Below are 15,833 nucleotides of genomic sequence, written 5' to 3'. Positions count from 1 at the left end.
TACATATGATCGTCTAGCCGGTTGATGAGGTTTCAAGTACACCGTTCAAACTGTGCCGTTGCATTATTGAATACCGGAACTCCAAGACGCTCCAATCAGAGACAATTACATTGCTCTTTGGGCCAGCATGCGTAGACCGCAGTTAGGGCTTTACCAGCTTGATGAAGCCACCCAGACTATTTTGCGGGGACCTACGCGCTGAGTCAGCGGGAACCCTTTTCTCCGTGATCGACGATCCACGCTGATCACTGGAGCATTTCCAATCATCTCCGAGATATTCTTCAGCTTCGCCCACTTCGTGATTCCCTAGGCCAGGGTATAAATCCTGAATGCTCCTGGAAATGTGCCCATCCACAGAAGCCAAGAAATGATTACGCGGTGAACCAAATGAAGAAATGAGATGGGGTTTCTTCACGGCTCAGTAAAGCCCCACGTTCGTTTGTGATAGCAATTGACTTTGAGACTTGATTTTAATGGACGCGCAACCTAGTGGTCTAACTCATGGCTGTGTGAACTAAAGTTAGGTAAAGACTACTTTTTCTGAACACAGTTGTTTCATAGCAGCACGTGAAATCATGTTCGGTGTGAGATATCTTGTTATCTACACAGTAGGGGTGGGGAGAGAGAAGGTGGAGTTCTACAACCATGACAACAAGGATCACATCCGACCTACCTCCGGGGATCTGGAAAATGGCGGTCTTGGCAAGGAGCCGGAGGCCGTCGGTGCAAGACATGCTCCGCTTCCATGGACATCCTGATTCACGGCTTCTTGGTGATAGAGAAATTCGGCTGAGGATGGCAGATGCGATGTCTGGGCCGGAGCGGAGTGTATCTCCTCGAGGGCTATAAAGGCCCCACGGGCTTTTACTTTCCTCAAGCTATGCATGCCCTTGGCTATTCATCCACTGTCATTGGAAATCAAGCATGTTCGTTTCAAAGCTCATTTTTGCTGCTCTAGCAGCGACAACTGCAATTGCTCACCCCGGCCCTGACCATGCCGTGCCTCGTGCAGAGATTCAGCGGCGCGATGGGCTAGCCAAGCAGTGTGCCAACCACGCTGCGGATTTCAATCGACGCCGCATAGCGAAGAGAGCAATGCAGAAACGCTGGGAAGGGTCGGGTCACAACACGACTTTCGAGATTACCACAGAAGCCCCTTACTACGACACCATACAGAACGACACTTGTGTCCTTAATCCCGAGGTAACCCAGGGCCCCTACATCTGGCCGCGCTCTCAGACTCTGCGTCAGGATATGGCGGAGGATCAAGCAGGTGTGCCTTTGTGGCTTGATGTGGGGGTCCTCGACATGGCGACCTGCGAGCCCTTACCGAATGTCCTCCTCGACTTCTGGCATTGTAATGCAACTGGATCCTACTCCTCGTTCACTCACCTTTCGCCCAATACTCCGTTTGAAAAGCTTCTGGCTGAACTGAACATCACTGATTTTGAGATTGGTGTTACCGATCTCCATACGGATGATACTACCTTCTTGCGGGGAATGTGGCCTACTGACGAGAATGGGGTCATGGAGATTAAGACCATATTCCCAGGTGAGACCTAGCAAAGTGTGAGGCAATAGATATTCGGCCATCAAATACTGATACATCTATGCACTATAGGATTCTACGTCGAGCGTGCTATTCATATACATGTTCAAGCGCACACTGACTGGAGTGTTCGAGGAAACGGCACAATTGTTTCCGGCAATACTGTAAGCACGGGACAGCTCTATTTCGATGAAGCGCTTTCGCAAAAGGTTATGAGCTTGGAGCCTTACGCCTCACACACTCAAATCAATCGCACCACCAACGCGCAAGACACTATATTCCCGGAGGGCACTGATGGAGGATTCAATCCCGTTGTATCCGTCGTCCCAGCGGATGGTGAGGACATCAGTAAGGGAATGATTGGATACATCACTATCGGCGTAGACACAGCCGCGATTGAGACGTTTGAGAAATAAGGTCTACACTATAACGGATCTTCAAGGTTTTATGTTATGTGCAAGAGTTAGTTAGGCTTGTAGGAAGCTTGATGAGAGGAAAGGTTCTCTTAGGAACACCAGCTTGTGAAAAGAAAAAATTATCTAAGGTGATTCCTACGTAAGCTTCTCTTGGCTAATTCATCCAAATAGACTTAGTATAGAATTAGAATTGGTACGGCTCGTGAGTCGTTACTATTACTATTTAAGACGGGAGTGGACAGGAGTGGGTCATGCTTAAAACCCAAATTTATCATGTGGAGGTTTCGTGACCAGCACTGCGGTGAGAACCCGGGGGAAATCCACCATCTCTATTAGGCCATTCATTGTCCAGTCCACTGCTGTGGGCAAAAGTCAATTATATTCTTCGTGTTCCTGCATTATTTCAGAACTGTCAGGTTGCTCAATTATACCAGGAGACCCATCTAGTAGCCAACTTCATGAGCGGATCTGCCGTCGCTTCACGTGGTGGACGAGTGCGGACGGCCTGCGATCTATGTCGACATCGGAGGGTAGGTAACCGGCAACTAAGTTGTGGGGTAATAAAACTAGAATCACTAATCATTGACCTTTTTTCCATTATGCCTAACAGATTGGCTGTGACAGAGCGAAACCAGCCTGCGAAACATGTACCCTGGCAGGGGTGCCTTGCACTTTCACCCCGACAGCGCAACAACGGAAAAGCGTCCGCGAGTAGGTTACAAGCAGCTACCCTCTCAATTAACTCAACTAACCATGTCATAGAGAGCTGGCCGATGCGAAAGCTAGAGTACGACATCTGGAAGAAGCACTGAAGGCAGAGCGAGAGAACCGTCTGAATTCGGACCAATATACGCCTCCCAAAGCTCTTTCAAGCGGAAGCAGTCCTCTTGAGATCCCCCACCAGTTCCTCAGTTCGTGGTCAGCCACCACCTACCTGCTTGAATCATACAGCTTCGATGCAGCGCTCTCAAACTTTCGGTGGCATCTAGGGTTCTGCGGTCCCCGCGCCGCTCCTTTTGCTCTGACCCCAAGCTTCTCCTCTACCGTTTACGAACGGACGGGGTTCGTTCTCAACATTGAAGATTTCTTAAATCAACTAGCCCAATCGTTCAAACTGCAGTATCCAACACATTCAACGAGGACCATTGTTCCAAAATGGCCACCGCGGTCTCTAATCCAGCGTTCAATTGAGTACTTTTCGAAAAACAGACTCTATTCCATCTTCCCAGCTGTCGATATTGAAAATACACCCCTCCATCTCGATCCAAAAGCCCTTGGCAATCCCGACATCACAACAAGTCCTGCTAACTACGCCTGTCTGGTTGCATTAACGGCTCTGGTCACCCGAATCCGCGGGGATGACATGGCTTTTGCTGATGCCGACCCTGATGCATACGTGCAAGCAGTGCTGACTTTGTTACCTGAATTAATGATAGACAATGCCAATCTACGAAGCCTTGAAGCTCTTATTTTGTTAGTAAGTGGCTCTGGCGGCCCTGGGATCTAGACATATCTCTAACATCGCAGGCCCTATACATTGCTCCCCTTGGTCAACCGCGGCCGGCAGGAATCCTACTTGCCATGGCTACACGAATGCTGTATAATATGGGAGCCAACCGAAACAGGGCACCCCCTGAAGAGACACTAGAACAGAGTCAGCACCGCCAACACGTGCGAGCTCTGTTTTGGCTGTGCTACGGCATCGACAAAGAAATGTCGCTTCGAGAATGCAAGACTCCTTTGATCAACGATGCCGACTGTGACCTATATCTGCCTGCCGCTTATGTATCGACTTCCTCTGATCGGTCGTTTTTTCCAGAACCTTTATCAACGAAGGAGCTTCTCTTCCCATCAGACCTCCGCCTTGCCCTCATAAAATCCAAAATACAACATTTGCTGTACTCTGACCATGGTATAGCCCAGCCTGAAGCAAGGCGGATTCAATACATCCGTGAACTGGATCAGGAGCTGAGCGACATCAAATCGAACTTTCCAGTTACGTGTCAACCGGAAGACGTCTTAGACCGGAGCGTGCCTGACTCTTTACTTCACGATCTAAGTTTACGGGGCGTGAACATACATCTAGAGTACTACTACTGTTTAGCAAAGATTCATGGGGCAAGCAATAACGGGGGTAGACCATCACCCCAGAGCTGGTCCTTACTACCATCCAGTATGGAGATATGCCACCAGTCAGCACGGTCCACTTTACTCTACCTCAGTCGAGTGCGCCACCTTATTATGCCTGAAACCTTTTGGTTGGTATGACCTTTTTAATTGGACGTGTATGTTCGACTGACTTTGGATGCCCTCTTTGTGACAGGATTTATGCTCAATTTCTGCTTACTGCAGTAATCTCTCTCTTTTGGCAACTGATTACCACCGTTCCTCCCGCGCCAACTTCCGAAGAAGACCTGCAGATCATAGAGGAGACCGCAGGTATATTCACTGAACGTAATCGAGATAACCAAGAGGCGAGTTGCTTTCCTCCGTTCTATCTCACTGAGCCTTTCATCCAAAGATTGGTCTTCTTGGCAAGACAGTCGCTATACAGGGCTGCAAACCAGTGATCATACATCGTGCTAGCGCGTTTCAATGCGCAAAATATGCACATGACACTATGATAGTTTGACGATCGCTTCTGAGTGACAGTCAAATCTAAGCTATCGAGTCTCACATGATATGAACAAACGAGTATTAGGAAGCCTCGAATGCTCTTGCCCGGTGTAGTTCATAATCCGTCTGTGCGGTATGTATTGCAATATTTTCCTATTGAGTCCTGTATGAACCCTTGGAATGCCCTATTCACACATCTTTAACAGCAGTGGGCCAGTTCAAAACGTATGATGGCAATGTGAACTTGTCCACAAACAGATAGGAGAAGAGACCAGGAATTCATCGACAGATGGTCAAGATGAAAGTTGACTCTCGTCTCTCTGACATAACAGCAATTTGCTGTGCACTACAATGGGCCGATAGAAACTCATCCACGGTGCCGAGCATAAGACAGTCTCTATCTCCAGATTGTGGAATTGGAGCTTATCAAGGGCCGTAGCGCCTCTGCCTGCATTAAACCATGCATATCGCATCCAGCTGTTGACTTTACTGGCCGGGTTTTCTGTCTCTTTATGCTATCCTATCCCGCCCAGTAGACATGTAGCATACAATGAATCAAATATTACATTTCCAAAATGCTGTTTAGTATTTCTGATCTACATACCGAATATCCCTAAGCAGACGCCCGAAAGGCGGAATCATACATAGCATAACCACACCGCCCAATTCTGCCGTCAATATCTCTTCAATTTTCCCATTCCCCTCACATTTTCACTGCAATACACATTGCATAAAAGAAACCCCAAACGCACCGAACGCACATAAACAATGAGGGTACGCTTCCAATCCCTAGCCCCGAAATTATCACAGCAAACCTAACAATAAAACTGCAGGTAATCGACCCCCAATCGGCAGTCCTCACCAACATCGAGGTCCTAGCCTACCTAACAGCAAACCCACCACGCCGACCACCAAACCCACCCCCAAACCTCCGACACTGGGTCCCAAGCCCAGACCTACGAGACCACAATACCGTTGTTAAAGAGGTACATACCCTTCTCAAGTCCATCTTCACTGGAACACACACCATCTCCTACCTACAAAAGAACCACGAAACAATCTCTCTCACACCACACCAATCCACCAACTCAATGTCCCCAAGAGACAGACAGAGAGAGATACATATATGTATATATATATATTTAAGGAGAGAGACGGAAAGCTAACCAACTCTACCAACCAGATCCACAATTATGCCTCCCGCCTCTCACCCCACCTCTACAAATACCCAAAATACACCCACCAAAGCCCCGAACAACTCCAACAACTAGCCCAATCACAATCCCAAACCGATACCCCGGCCCTCCCACTCATCCAATCCAACGCACCGACACCCATGGACATCGCGCTTCGCGACCTGATTACCCAATTACAGCCTTACGGGTTAACGAAGGGCGAGGTATTGATGATTGTTAATCTGGGTGTGGGGATGCAGGATGCGCCCGCGGGAGCGGGTGAGGATGGGCAAGAAGAGGAAGGCGAAGGGGAAGCTGGGGAGGGAGAGGGGGAGGTTGTTAATGGGAATGGAGATGGGATGGATGTTGATGTGAATGGGAAGGGGGGTGCTGAAGGGGAGGGAGAACTTGGGGAGGAGGATTATGGGGCGCTTGCGCTGTTGGATACTGTTATTGAGGAGAGGGAGGAGCGGTTTAGTGATGAGGATGTGGTGGCTATTTTGGGTATTATTCGGGGGACGTTGGGGAGGGGGCAGGCGATGAATGGGGCGGGTTAGGTTGGTTTTTTTCTTCTTATTTCTGCTGTTTATTTTTCTTCTTTGATGGGTTAGATTGGGGCTGGGTGTAGGTTCATCTACTTGGACATTTTCTATTTTTTTTATCTTTTTGGTTTATGAAAATGATATCCATTGGTTTTTGGTGTTAGTTTTATGTGAATGATAGGATAATGTCGTAGGTATCTTCGGGTATCTCTTGGATACTTGTAGGGAATAAATATCGTACAAGAATGTCAATAGATCCATTCTAGAGGCAACGAGATCCATCGCGTTGATAACGCACGGTTAGGAATATTCCGGAATCGATTATCGTATGTATATTGATGCCATAGAACATGGTCGATGGCTCGCGTCGCATTGGCAGCCAGATTAGAAAATATGTGCAGGAAAATGGAAATGGGGATGCAGCATTCGATGAAACAACGAGGTGGTGTGTGGTCGTTCATTCTCAAATTTGGTTGCAGGCAAGCACCTGGCGATTGTAGCGCGGCGGGTATTATTCAAGAAAACAATGAAGTGCAATCAGTCTTCTTTGCCCTTGATCAACTGGCCAAACTGGTTATAAACCGGCTCGTCGGAGTCTCCGTCCTCTCTCCTCCATTTTCCGAAACCATCATTGAACAGATCCCGTTCATAGCCCACGCAGACTTCGCTGTAATCGATCCACTCGCCTTTCTCGGTCCAAATACCACCCTTACCGCCTCGCAGATCCCACCACTCTTGGCCTCCTAGTAAGGCCGACTGCGCGGCTTCGAACCCACTTGGGGAGCGCACATACTTGCGGAGAAGAGCTCGTGCCCAGGGGTAATACCACATCTTGGACCACCACGTATCTCGCAGCTTTGGGTCTCCGTCCAGGCGAACCAGGGCAGGGACCGTGGCCGAGTGGACATTGGTCAGCAGGGGGAGATTGTGCCATGAACGGTGCTGGGGGTTTGGGAGGGCGTCCAGCGTAGCATTGTAAGGGGGGGTGAGAGGCTCATCTTTGCCAACCTTGGGCTGGATAAATGGATTGCTGACTTGCTCGGGATTGAGATCCTCGGGAAGCAAAAGGCGCCTCTCCCGTGGGACGCCATGCTGCATCTGGACGGAGGATGTCTTGGAGACATTGTTGTACTGTAACCATTCCACGTCGTTCTTGGAATTCCACATGTTAAAGAAAAGCTGGGATTCATAGTCAACGCCAATACCGTACTCGTACCGGCGTCCGGTCTCCAAGCGCGGATTCAGCCCTGTAAGATTCGAGGCTTCGGAAATGCCGATCTGTGTATACATCCATTCCATGAATGGGTTAGAAGTTCTGCGCCTTTCCAGTTCCCGGACGTACTCTTGTCGTCCGAATAATTGGGTCAGGGCGACATAGTCCCCTTGCGCATTGTGGTTGTGTTCAACGAAGCGCAGTATCTCAGCATAAATTGCCTTCAGATCTGCGACTTGGCCGATCACTGCGCCTGGCTTGATCCACCGCGGTCGAGTAAGGGTGCCGTCCGGGTAGCGGTCGGTCTTCCACCCATAAATGTCAGGGGGGAGGCTGGACTCCGGTGCTGCAACACATCCTGCATCATGAGAGAGGCCAGGGCAACATTCTTTGCTGGCGCTAAATAGAACTCTCTGTGTATACTTTTGCACTGTCTCCGGAGGAGTCTGTTCAAAGGCCTTTTCCACCATCACCAGACCATACTTTTGTTGCAGCTTCGCGTTGTTCTCCTTCAGAAGCTTTTGGAATCGTTGGATCAACACATCTGGGGGCAATTGGAAGAAGAAGTCTGTACCGTCGGCGATAAGGACGAAGTCATTGTCTTGAACGTGGCGTGTCTTATCGAGGAATTCATATATGCCAGTGATCCGGTCCTTCATAACATCATATTCTTTAGCTCCTTCGGGAAGTTTTTTGCCATAATTAATCAGCGTTGGTGGCGGATAGTTCAGGATCATGGCGGATGTCAACATGCGACAAAGAGCGGGGGATTTGCTCTTTGCGGGAATGACAAGGTGGAATGAGGGGTTATTTTTCTGGAGACTGCCTGGAAGCGTATCATTTCTGGTGAGGGTAGGTCTCCCCGTTTGAACGATTTGTAGGTCTTCGGGGCGATCTCGAGATGAACGATACGATGGATATTTTAACCAGTAATTGACGGCTGGCTACAGAAGGAACATTGGTTAGTCTGTATGCTAAGGTACTCATTCCGCCATAGCTCACCTCAGTGGGAGAATGCGACAGAAGGACAATGAAGAGCAGGAATGCTGCGACTGTGAGGAACAGAGTTCTCGTCGGTCGAGCCCTCGGTCTAAAATGGTAAAGCTGCTGTAGGTGCGTCGTTATCGTAGATCGCGCCAAATGATACCGGTCGGCCCAGGGGCCATTGGGAACCCCCAGAGTAGCCATTCTAAGGGCGCCGAAGTATGTGTTGAGCCTTCGATTGAGACAAAGTCCTTGAGTTAGGACAGGCAGTCCAGGAGACGTCAGTCCTGCTGATCGTACGAGACTGAGTTCAGCGTTCAGCGAACGTGGTTGGGATCACCGGAAGATAAGCATTCCTGCAGTAAGACATCTAATCAGAGTGATGGGAACTCAATGACAACAACCAGATGCCATATCGTGTCGGCGCATTAAAAGTATGCAGTCGGGGATAATGACGACAAGATGGTGAAAGAACCAGAGAATTATATCGGGCGTTACAGCCGCTAAACTCTGGGTGGCAGACTGTCAACTGAAGAAGAGGAAGTGGATTGGAGTTGTATGCCCTGAAGTTTAAAGAAGCGTACGTTGCAACAAGCGATGGATTGCGACGAGTTTGGGGGGTGATTTACGTAGGCAGTGGGGACCCATTCGCATTTTCCGCGTGCGACAGGAGTTTATCTCCCCCACGGCTCTTGACTGAAGTCTAGCCCGCAATATTTATCCACCTGAACAGGATACCGAAACCTGGACAGAAATTCCCACGGGACTTGCAATGGTCGATTTGCCAAGAATGACAACTGATAATGAAGCCTTACGCCCGATCTTAACTCACAATCGGCCGCGTCATCAATATATCTCATCCCCGGTCTTGGCCCGTTTCATGTATGTACGCATCATTACAGATATCTCGGGCACAGACATGAAACGTTTCTAGTCTATTACTATATACACATCCCAGATATGCAACGTATCATTCAAGGTAGATCTCCTCCCGTAGTCGCTGCAGGTTTTTGAAGATACCACCTCCCGGTCCTTCACTTTCCTGGCGCCGATGGCCAACTGGCGGCTTCCCCTGTTGCTGAGATGAGTTGATTTTACCCTGGTTCTCCAGCGCCCGCCGCCGGTCATCGATCATCTTCGCCAATCCGTCCACAAATCTCGTCCGCGCCTTCTCTTCTGCGGTTCCTTTCCATACGGTCGCCAGCACTCGTAGAGCCTCAACCCGCCTCGTAGCAGCCTCCAATCCTTCTTCCCCTCCACCATTGCTATCGAGAAGCCCTGTCACTTCGGTGCGCAGCTTCTTCGCAACCTCCTGGCCCTTCTCCTCTTGACTCTGAGCTTCTGAGCCTGGTTCTGGAGCAGAAACGGAGATAAACGACGACGTCAGGGAAGTCTCAGAGGGCGGCAACGGCCATTCCATAGAATCTCCAAAAGTCTGAACAACTTCTTCCAGGCGAGCTCGTACTTGGTTCAAGGTCCGTAGCTTCCTGATAAAATCGGGATCCTGGACAGTCTCCTCTCGATTGTCCGCTGCCTGCGTCTCTTCTCCGTCGTCTTCTGATTCCAGATTGCCCTCCCGGTTCGATTCTACCGTATCCGGAACGAACCTAGCAATATCATCTCGTAAGGTTTCCGTCAGGGTCTCGGACAACCCGATTGCTTCGCCGCGCAGCACTTCAACTTCGTAGGCGAGGCGATTGCCACTCCGTAAGATTTCATCGGTCAGCTGAGTCAGATTATTGGAGAGTCGAACGTTCTGGGCGTTTATCTGCGTAAGGATCGACTGCACTTGGGTCGATAACTCGGCAAGGGAAACGGCCGTCGAGCCCCGGGGGGTATAGGATTGCGGCGACGCCAGCGTCAGCGGAGGGAGAACATCATTTAGGAATTCGGCGGGGTCAAAGGATGGGTCGGTGAAGTCGGGCGTAATGTCGAACGAAGGTCGTGAGATGGGTGTTCGGGCAGCTGCGCGAGCTGGTCCGGGATTCTGTGATGGGGCCATTTATTTGCGTAAGGAGCGCCTTTGCGGAGGCATTGAGGGGCAGGATTGCCCTGTAGAGTTCTATAGCATGAGCTAATTCAAGGTTATCGGTCTTCAATTTGGATAATGACGGTTTGTAGCTATAGTATAAGACAGTGGGGAGCGGTAGCCTGTTGGCCAGACCTTCGGCAATGCGACGTCCTGCGCCCACGAAATGGATTCACCGCCTTGGACCTTCGTCGTCCCATTGCTTACATTTTGTGTGGAAACATGAGGCCAGAAATCAATATATTATTTCTTGAATTACCTAAGGACTAGACGATGACCAGGCTCAAAGAGAGATATTTCAATTATTGACAATGAATAGCACACTATATCTGATTATCACACAAGCAAGCTCAATCTTCACCCAAGCAGAGACAGGGAAGAGGATGGGTATCGTCAGTCCATTCAAACAACAAAAAAAAACCAAGATTAGGAGGTATAGAAAGCCGCGAAACTGTCTGCGAAAGGCCTCATAAATATAAAACACGCAGTTTAAAGTATTCAGTCAGAATTACCGTATGTCGTTCAAAATCAGTCATCTCGTATATTTCAGGGTTTGGGAGGATTCGTTCTTCAGATATTCTCGACCACCCGTGCGTTCATAGCGCGCTGAAAACCGTCGTCGACATTGCCAGTTCCATAGCGGCTTGGTCCCTCGCCGGCATTGTCGGCCGCTGCAAGTTGTTGCTGCACGGTTTGATTCATGGCGGGCAAGAATATGACTTTGCTGTTTGCTGTCTTGGCCATCGCCTGCATCGCCTCGAGGTACCGGATTTGCATAGCAGGAGCAGAGGAAAGAATATCAGCGGCCTAGAGGTGAAGGTTAGCTCTTACTTACCAATATATAATATACAAAGAAGACATACCTGACGCATCAACTTGGCCGATTCGACTTCGGCGCGAGCGGCAATGACCTTACTCTCACCAATTCGCTTAGACTGAGCCGCCATCGAAAGCGAATCCTGCAAATCATCGCTGAAAATGATATCCTTGATGAGCATGGATTCGACCTGCACACCCCATCCGGCGGCTACGTCTTCGATGATCTCCGAGGTCGACTGGGCGATTTCCTCGCGGCGTTCAATGACATCCTGCAGGACTCTCGCTCCGATGACATGGCGCAAAGTGGTCTGAGTGCGCTCCACAAGCGCTTGTCGTACATTGCTGATACCGAAGGCGGCTTTGTGGGGCGAGACGATTTGATAATAGATGACAGATGTCAGGTTCAAAGTGACATTGTCCTTGGTCATACAGACCTGACGAGGCACCTCGACGATCTGGATCTTCACATCGACTGCGGTTAAGTGCTCACTCAGGGGGTTCACTTTAACAAGGCCAGGGTCGACTGCACGTTCGAAGCTGAAGACTAAATTAGTACAATCATCTTTCTTCACGCTTCCGTTTACGGGCTCACGAACCGTCCAAACTTCGACACGAGACCAACTTCACCTTGGGCTACAGGCTTATAGGGGTTCGGGCAGCAAACGCAGCAGGGGATAGCACCGAGGAATCCAATGCATTCTCCAAGACTGTGGACTACATTAGAGGTCAGCCATCGCAAGTTCAAAATTACCTGGAAACCACTTCAAATGATGTAGATTATGGTGGAAATAGTAGAAATGGTGGATAAGAAGATAAAGACTGGAAACTTACTGAGGCCTGCATACCACCCATGAGCCTCCGGGTTCTCAGCATCGTGCTCGAGCTTCTGCGCATACTTCGGCTGCAGATCGGCCAAGCGCGCGGGTTGGACACTGACAAGACCGGAGTGTCCACGGTCATGGTGGCTGCCCGGCTGAGCGGGCGCCTTGCCGTTTACTACTGAGTCTTCGGCAGACATGTTGGATATAGTTCAGAGAGTGGAGAAAAGAACAGGAGAAGGTTGCGGGTCAGTGAAGAGTAGATTTCTTTCAAATATTCGGGCGTAAACAAGTTCCAACAAGAGTGGTCGATAATACAAGGTTACAGAGAAAGGAGCTGGAATGTATACCGTAGCAGTGCCGGAAATGAAGGGGCAGATGAACGGATTAAATAACAAATTGATTTGGGATGTTACTTCTCACCATGCATGAGCTAGTTAAGTGTTGCTGGCGGTTGACCTAAGGCAGCTTCTCCGCTTCTGAATGGGTCCGGGTGGGTTTCCGGGCTGTGGTGGGCCCATCACTCCGTTTTCAGCCTAGCTTTATCTAGCTGGGCGCATTCGTTGGCTGCGGCACAGGTCGAATTGTTGGAAAGACCCATAAAGAAGGATGGCCTAAGGTTTCTCCCAAGGCTGAGTCACTTTCTTGGCCCCGTTGGTTCGACTTTGGTTGCTGGGTGATCAGGTGCTTTCGCTGCCACCGTATCATAGGTTGGTCCGGAAAGTGATCTAAAAGACTCGAATTGAACTCTACATTAGTGAATACGAGTTACCCTTTTAGGTAGGACAAATGAATATGACGCTTAGGAGATTTTATGTGATCCCTGAAATAATTACATCATTTTTGAGACAGCACCGCCGCCCCTTACTCCACGTGAACATTCTTGGTCTATTCAGCAATGCTTCCAGATGTCTTCTAGTGGCCGCCATGGACTTCACACTTTACGTCATGCTAAACAATAGTTTGGACCCTGCACTGCCCTTGCTCGAACTCCGATTTACAACTACAAACATATCCCCTTAAGTTCTTAACTTAAACATCTGCGGTAGTACTGTCATGCTGCAAGGTCTCCTGCCGCTACAACATGCACGCCGTTATATGCTCCGTACATAAGACAGACCCTGGTCAAACTTCCTTCGGAGAATATGATCCAAAATTCATACATATGATTATGCACATCCATACGCCGTATCAATACTTCTACGGGAATTGCTCGGTGGGCAAATAAGTGCCAAGCCAAGTCTCCCGTTCTTTGCCCTACTGTTGGGCGCAACGGGGCTATGCACCATTCTTCGCGTGTTACCAATCACTGCCCCTGGTAGACTGACGGGTCACCAATCCCAAAGTGCCAAGCGGTGTGCCGATCTTCAGCATGTCCAAATGGCATTGTTACTCCATAGCCGTTCCGTACCCTTCCCTTCCAAAGAACAGCCGCTTGATTGCTACCTCTCAATGTTGCTTTGGGTTGCATAGTACAGTGAAACTTCAAATGGATGGAATGGTGAACTTGGTAAACAGCTGAATCTTCCCATCTCAGACAATCTTGGCCGAGCTTTGGGGGCCCTTTTTGCTTGGAATTATAGTGGGTCGGCCGCATATTTGTGTAAACCTTGTGCTCAATTGTTTATTTGGGGTCCTCTATCAGTAGTCTAGGAGAACTAACACTTATTTGGAAAATGCAGAGCCGCGTAGCGGAGCCTTCTGATGTGATATGCTTTTACTATACAAGCTCTGCCTCGATCTACCGAAGCGTGGCAATGCCATTTATCCGAAAATAATCGCCAGTGATATAGTCACACCTTGTTGGCACTAGGCTTGGGGCAGTGTCTGGCATGTGTGCTTGGATATAGACTGCGCGCTTGGTAGCGATGTTCGCTTCATCTTACCAAACTAGTCGATTAAGCATGCATAGCGAATCATATCCAGTCATTGTTGATATCAAGCAAACGAGCGACTTTATCACCGGGTGTGTGCCCTGAAAGAGGCATCTTTGGCGTGATCCTCTGAGAAACGTGCCGAATCCAGTTATAGCATTATCGGTTAAATTCAAGTCACCGTTGTAGTCATTGACTGCGCACCGTTCATGGATTTTGACATACCACAACCTTTGCTACGCAGGTGCAGGCAAGACATTGATCAGCTACTTTAGGATATGCTGCAAGGGCACGCACGTGTTTCACCCCTGGGTCTTCTGAGGGCACGGAATCATGCACAGGGGTGCGTGGGTCTTTGCATTGCCTCGTCTAGTTTGTCTCCTTGAGACGATGGCCTTAAGATATTCTATCAGTGGCTCCTTGGCCCGCCTGGCTGACATTGCGTCTACATTAGGCGCCATGGATGCTGGCAACACAGGTGATCCAGGATGATCGTCGCCTAACAATATTAATATCGCACACTACACCCATGATTTAACCGATGCGCCGCAATTCAGGTGGGTATGGAGTATGATACGGAGCAATGATGCAGTTTCCCGCAGCACATCGTAACTCCAGCGGATTGGTCTTGTTTTTCAAGAAGGTGGGGTGGAAGTGATGGAAGACGTTTTTCGCTGCAGGACCCTCGCGAGGATACACTAATATAGTGGTAAAAGGTTTAGGAGTATAATGTCAAAAGATTGAACGTCTTTCAATGAGAAGCATCATTGGTCTAGTGGTAGAATTCATCGTTGCCATCGATGAGGCCCGTGTTCGATTCACGGATGATGCACTTCTTTTTTTCGATTTTGTACTTTTCCTGGTTCATTTTCTCATTCATCTACTTCTCATCCCTTTCAGCCACATCGACGCCATCTTCTTTTTAGTCTAGATCATTAAGATACTAGGAGTCAACTTACATCTATCGTGACCCTCCCGCCTTATATGGACACTGTTCCGGAGACGATTCCCCGATCAGTTCAGACTGAAGGAGCACGGTGAAGGGGAGAAGAAGAAAAAAAGGTACCAAACGATTGAATCCGCTCCCTGTTGGCGAAGCTTGAAGCAACCTTACCTCGGAAGAGACCCTAGAACAAAATCTCCAACATTCCCTCGGGTCTGGTTCGTAGTGAATCATTATTACCCAAAGAGGATAAATTGTTGGGGACCATGTACCGTCATAACAATCCCAATTCAGGACTGTGAGGATTGTGCCAATTGTATGTGTATCACAGATTCTGTACGTGGAGCCCCTTTGCCATCTGTTTGCCGGCGGAATGGCTGTGGTGAGGCACAGCTAGTTCGATGCCGTCAGCATAACCAGAAAAACCAGCCGATGGTATGCATCGGCCTAATAGTCTCTGGGGCAGTGTCGTCAAATCCGGTGCGCACCGTGGTAATATTGCCGACTGCCATTGCCTTTGAGATGGAAGTGGCAGTCGTTTGGGACATATCTCGATGTGTGACAGTTAAAGAGGTCTAGGAGCAGGACAATGGCAAAAGTACGCGGCAGAATCAGCTGCTCCTCGTACAAAAGAAGTGATGGAAGATGATACCTAGTAGGGCCGTAGGATAGAGCCGTATCTAACGAGCGTACGCCGATGTTCCCAGAGCGAGACATCGTGCATTGTTTGCGTGGGTGGTGGCACAGACCCATAAGAGGACATCATACCATTACCATCTTGCCCAGAGCATGGATAACACCACGTGGAAAATGTTGTGGACATTTGGGATGCAAAACTCACGACTGCTGAGGGAG

At 49.2% G+C, this 15,833-nt stretch overlaps 7 protein-coding genes and 1 non-coding gene across 8 annotated transcripts; 5 read left to right on the top strand and 3 right to left on the bottom strand.

The window, feature by feature from the left end:
• Nucleotides 1-924: 924 nt before the first annotated feature.
• Nucleotides 925-1,965, top strand: AO090012000793 (intradiol ring-cleavage dioxygenase; the record flags this gene model as incomplete). Its single annotated transcript, XM_001727695.1, has 2 exons — nucleotides 925-1,552; nucleotides 1,622-1,965. 2 exons carry the CDS (start codon nucleotides 925-927, stop codon nucleotides 1,963-1,965), a joined length of 972 nt encoding a protein of 323 aa, XP_001727747.1.
• Nucleotides 1,966-2,423: 458 nt separating this feature from the next.
• On the top strand, nucleotides 2,424-3,602 carry AO090012000792 (Zn(II)2Cys6 transcription factor; the record flags this gene model as incomplete). The annotated part of the gene is made up of 4 exons (XM_023236631.1): nucleotides 2,424-2,495; nucleotides 2,576-2,676; nucleotides 2,728-3,442; nucleotides 3,591-3,602. 4 exons carry the CDS (start codon nucleotides 2,424-2,426, stop codon nucleotides 3,600-3,602), a joined length of 900 nt encoding a protein of 299 aa, XP_023091540.1.
• A 1,747-nt stretch (nucleotides 3,603-5,349) lies between these two features.
• On the top strand, nucleotides 5,350-5,852 carry AO090012000791 (uncharacterized protein; the record flags this gene model as incomplete). Its single annotated transcript, XM_023236630.1, has 3 exons — nucleotides 5,350-5,355; nucleotides 5,415-5,709; nucleotides 5,830-5,852. The coding sequence occupies 3 exons, from the start codon at nucleotides 5,350-5,352 to the stop codon at nucleotides 5,850-5,852; spliced, it is 324 nt and encodes a 107-aa protein (XP_023091539.1).
• A 65-nt stretch (nucleotides 5,853-5,917) lies between these two features.
• Nucleotides 5,918-6,313, top strand: AO090012000790 (uncharacterized protein; the record flags this gene model as incomplete). The annotated part of the gene is made up of 1 exon (XM_023236629.1): nucleotides 5,918-6,313. One exon carries the CDS (start codon nucleotides 5,918-5,920, stop codon nucleotides 6,311-6,313), a length of 396 nt encoding a protein of 131 aa, XP_023091538.1.
• A 522-nt stretch (nucleotides 6,314-6,835) lies between these two features.
• On the bottom strand, nucleotides 6,836-8,248 carry AO090012000789 (glycosyltransferase domain-containing protein; the record flags this gene model as incomplete). The annotated part of the gene is made up of 1 exon (XM_001727691.3): nucleotides 6,836-8,248. The coding sequence occupies one exon, from the start codon at nucleotides 8,246-8,248 to the stop codon at nucleotides 6,836-6,838; it is 1,413 nt and encodes a 470-aa protein (XP_001727743.3).
• A 1,217-nt stretch (nucleotides 8,249-9,465) lies between these two features.
• On the bottom strand, nucleotides 9,466-10,497 carry AO090012000788 (uncharacterized protein; the record flags this gene model as incomplete). Its single annotated transcript, XM_001727690.1, has 1 exon — nucleotides 9,466-10,497. The coding sequence occupies one exon, from the start codon at nucleotides 10,495-10,497 to the stop codon at nucleotides 9,466-9,468; it is 1,032 nt and encodes a 343-aa protein (XP_001727742.1).
• Nucleotides 10,498-11,094: 597 nt separating this feature from the next.
• AO090012000787 (slipin family protein) lies at nucleotides 11,095-12,361 on the bottom strand (the record flags this gene model as incomplete). Its single annotated transcript, XM_001727689.3, has 4 exons — nucleotides 11,095-11,331; nucleotides 11,388-11,880; nucleotides 11,940-12,057; nucleotides 12,175-12,361. 4 exons carry the CDS (start codon nucleotides 12,359-12,361, stop codon nucleotides 11,095-11,097), a joined length of 1,035 nt encoding a protein of 344 aa, XP_001727741.1.
• A 2,435-nt stretch (nucleotides 12,362-14,796) lies between these two features.
• Nucleotides 14,797-14,867, top strand: AO090012t00029. The gene has a single exon. It is a non-coding gene; the product is annotated as a tRNA-Gly (tRNA).
• Nucleotides 14,868-15,833: the final 966 nt, after the last annotated feature.

The sequence above is a fragment of the Aspergillus oryzae genome, chromosome 4, assembly GCF_000184455.2.
Source record: "Aspergillus oryzae RIB40 DNA, chromosome 4".
Classification (NCBI taxonomy): domain Eukaryota; kingdom Fungi; phylum Ascomycota; class Eurotiomycetes; order Eurotiales; family Aspergillaceae; genus Aspergillus; species Aspergillus oryzae.
The sequence above is the reverse complement of the archived record's forward strand: the minus strand, read 5'-3'. Positions and strand labels throughout refer to the sequence as shown.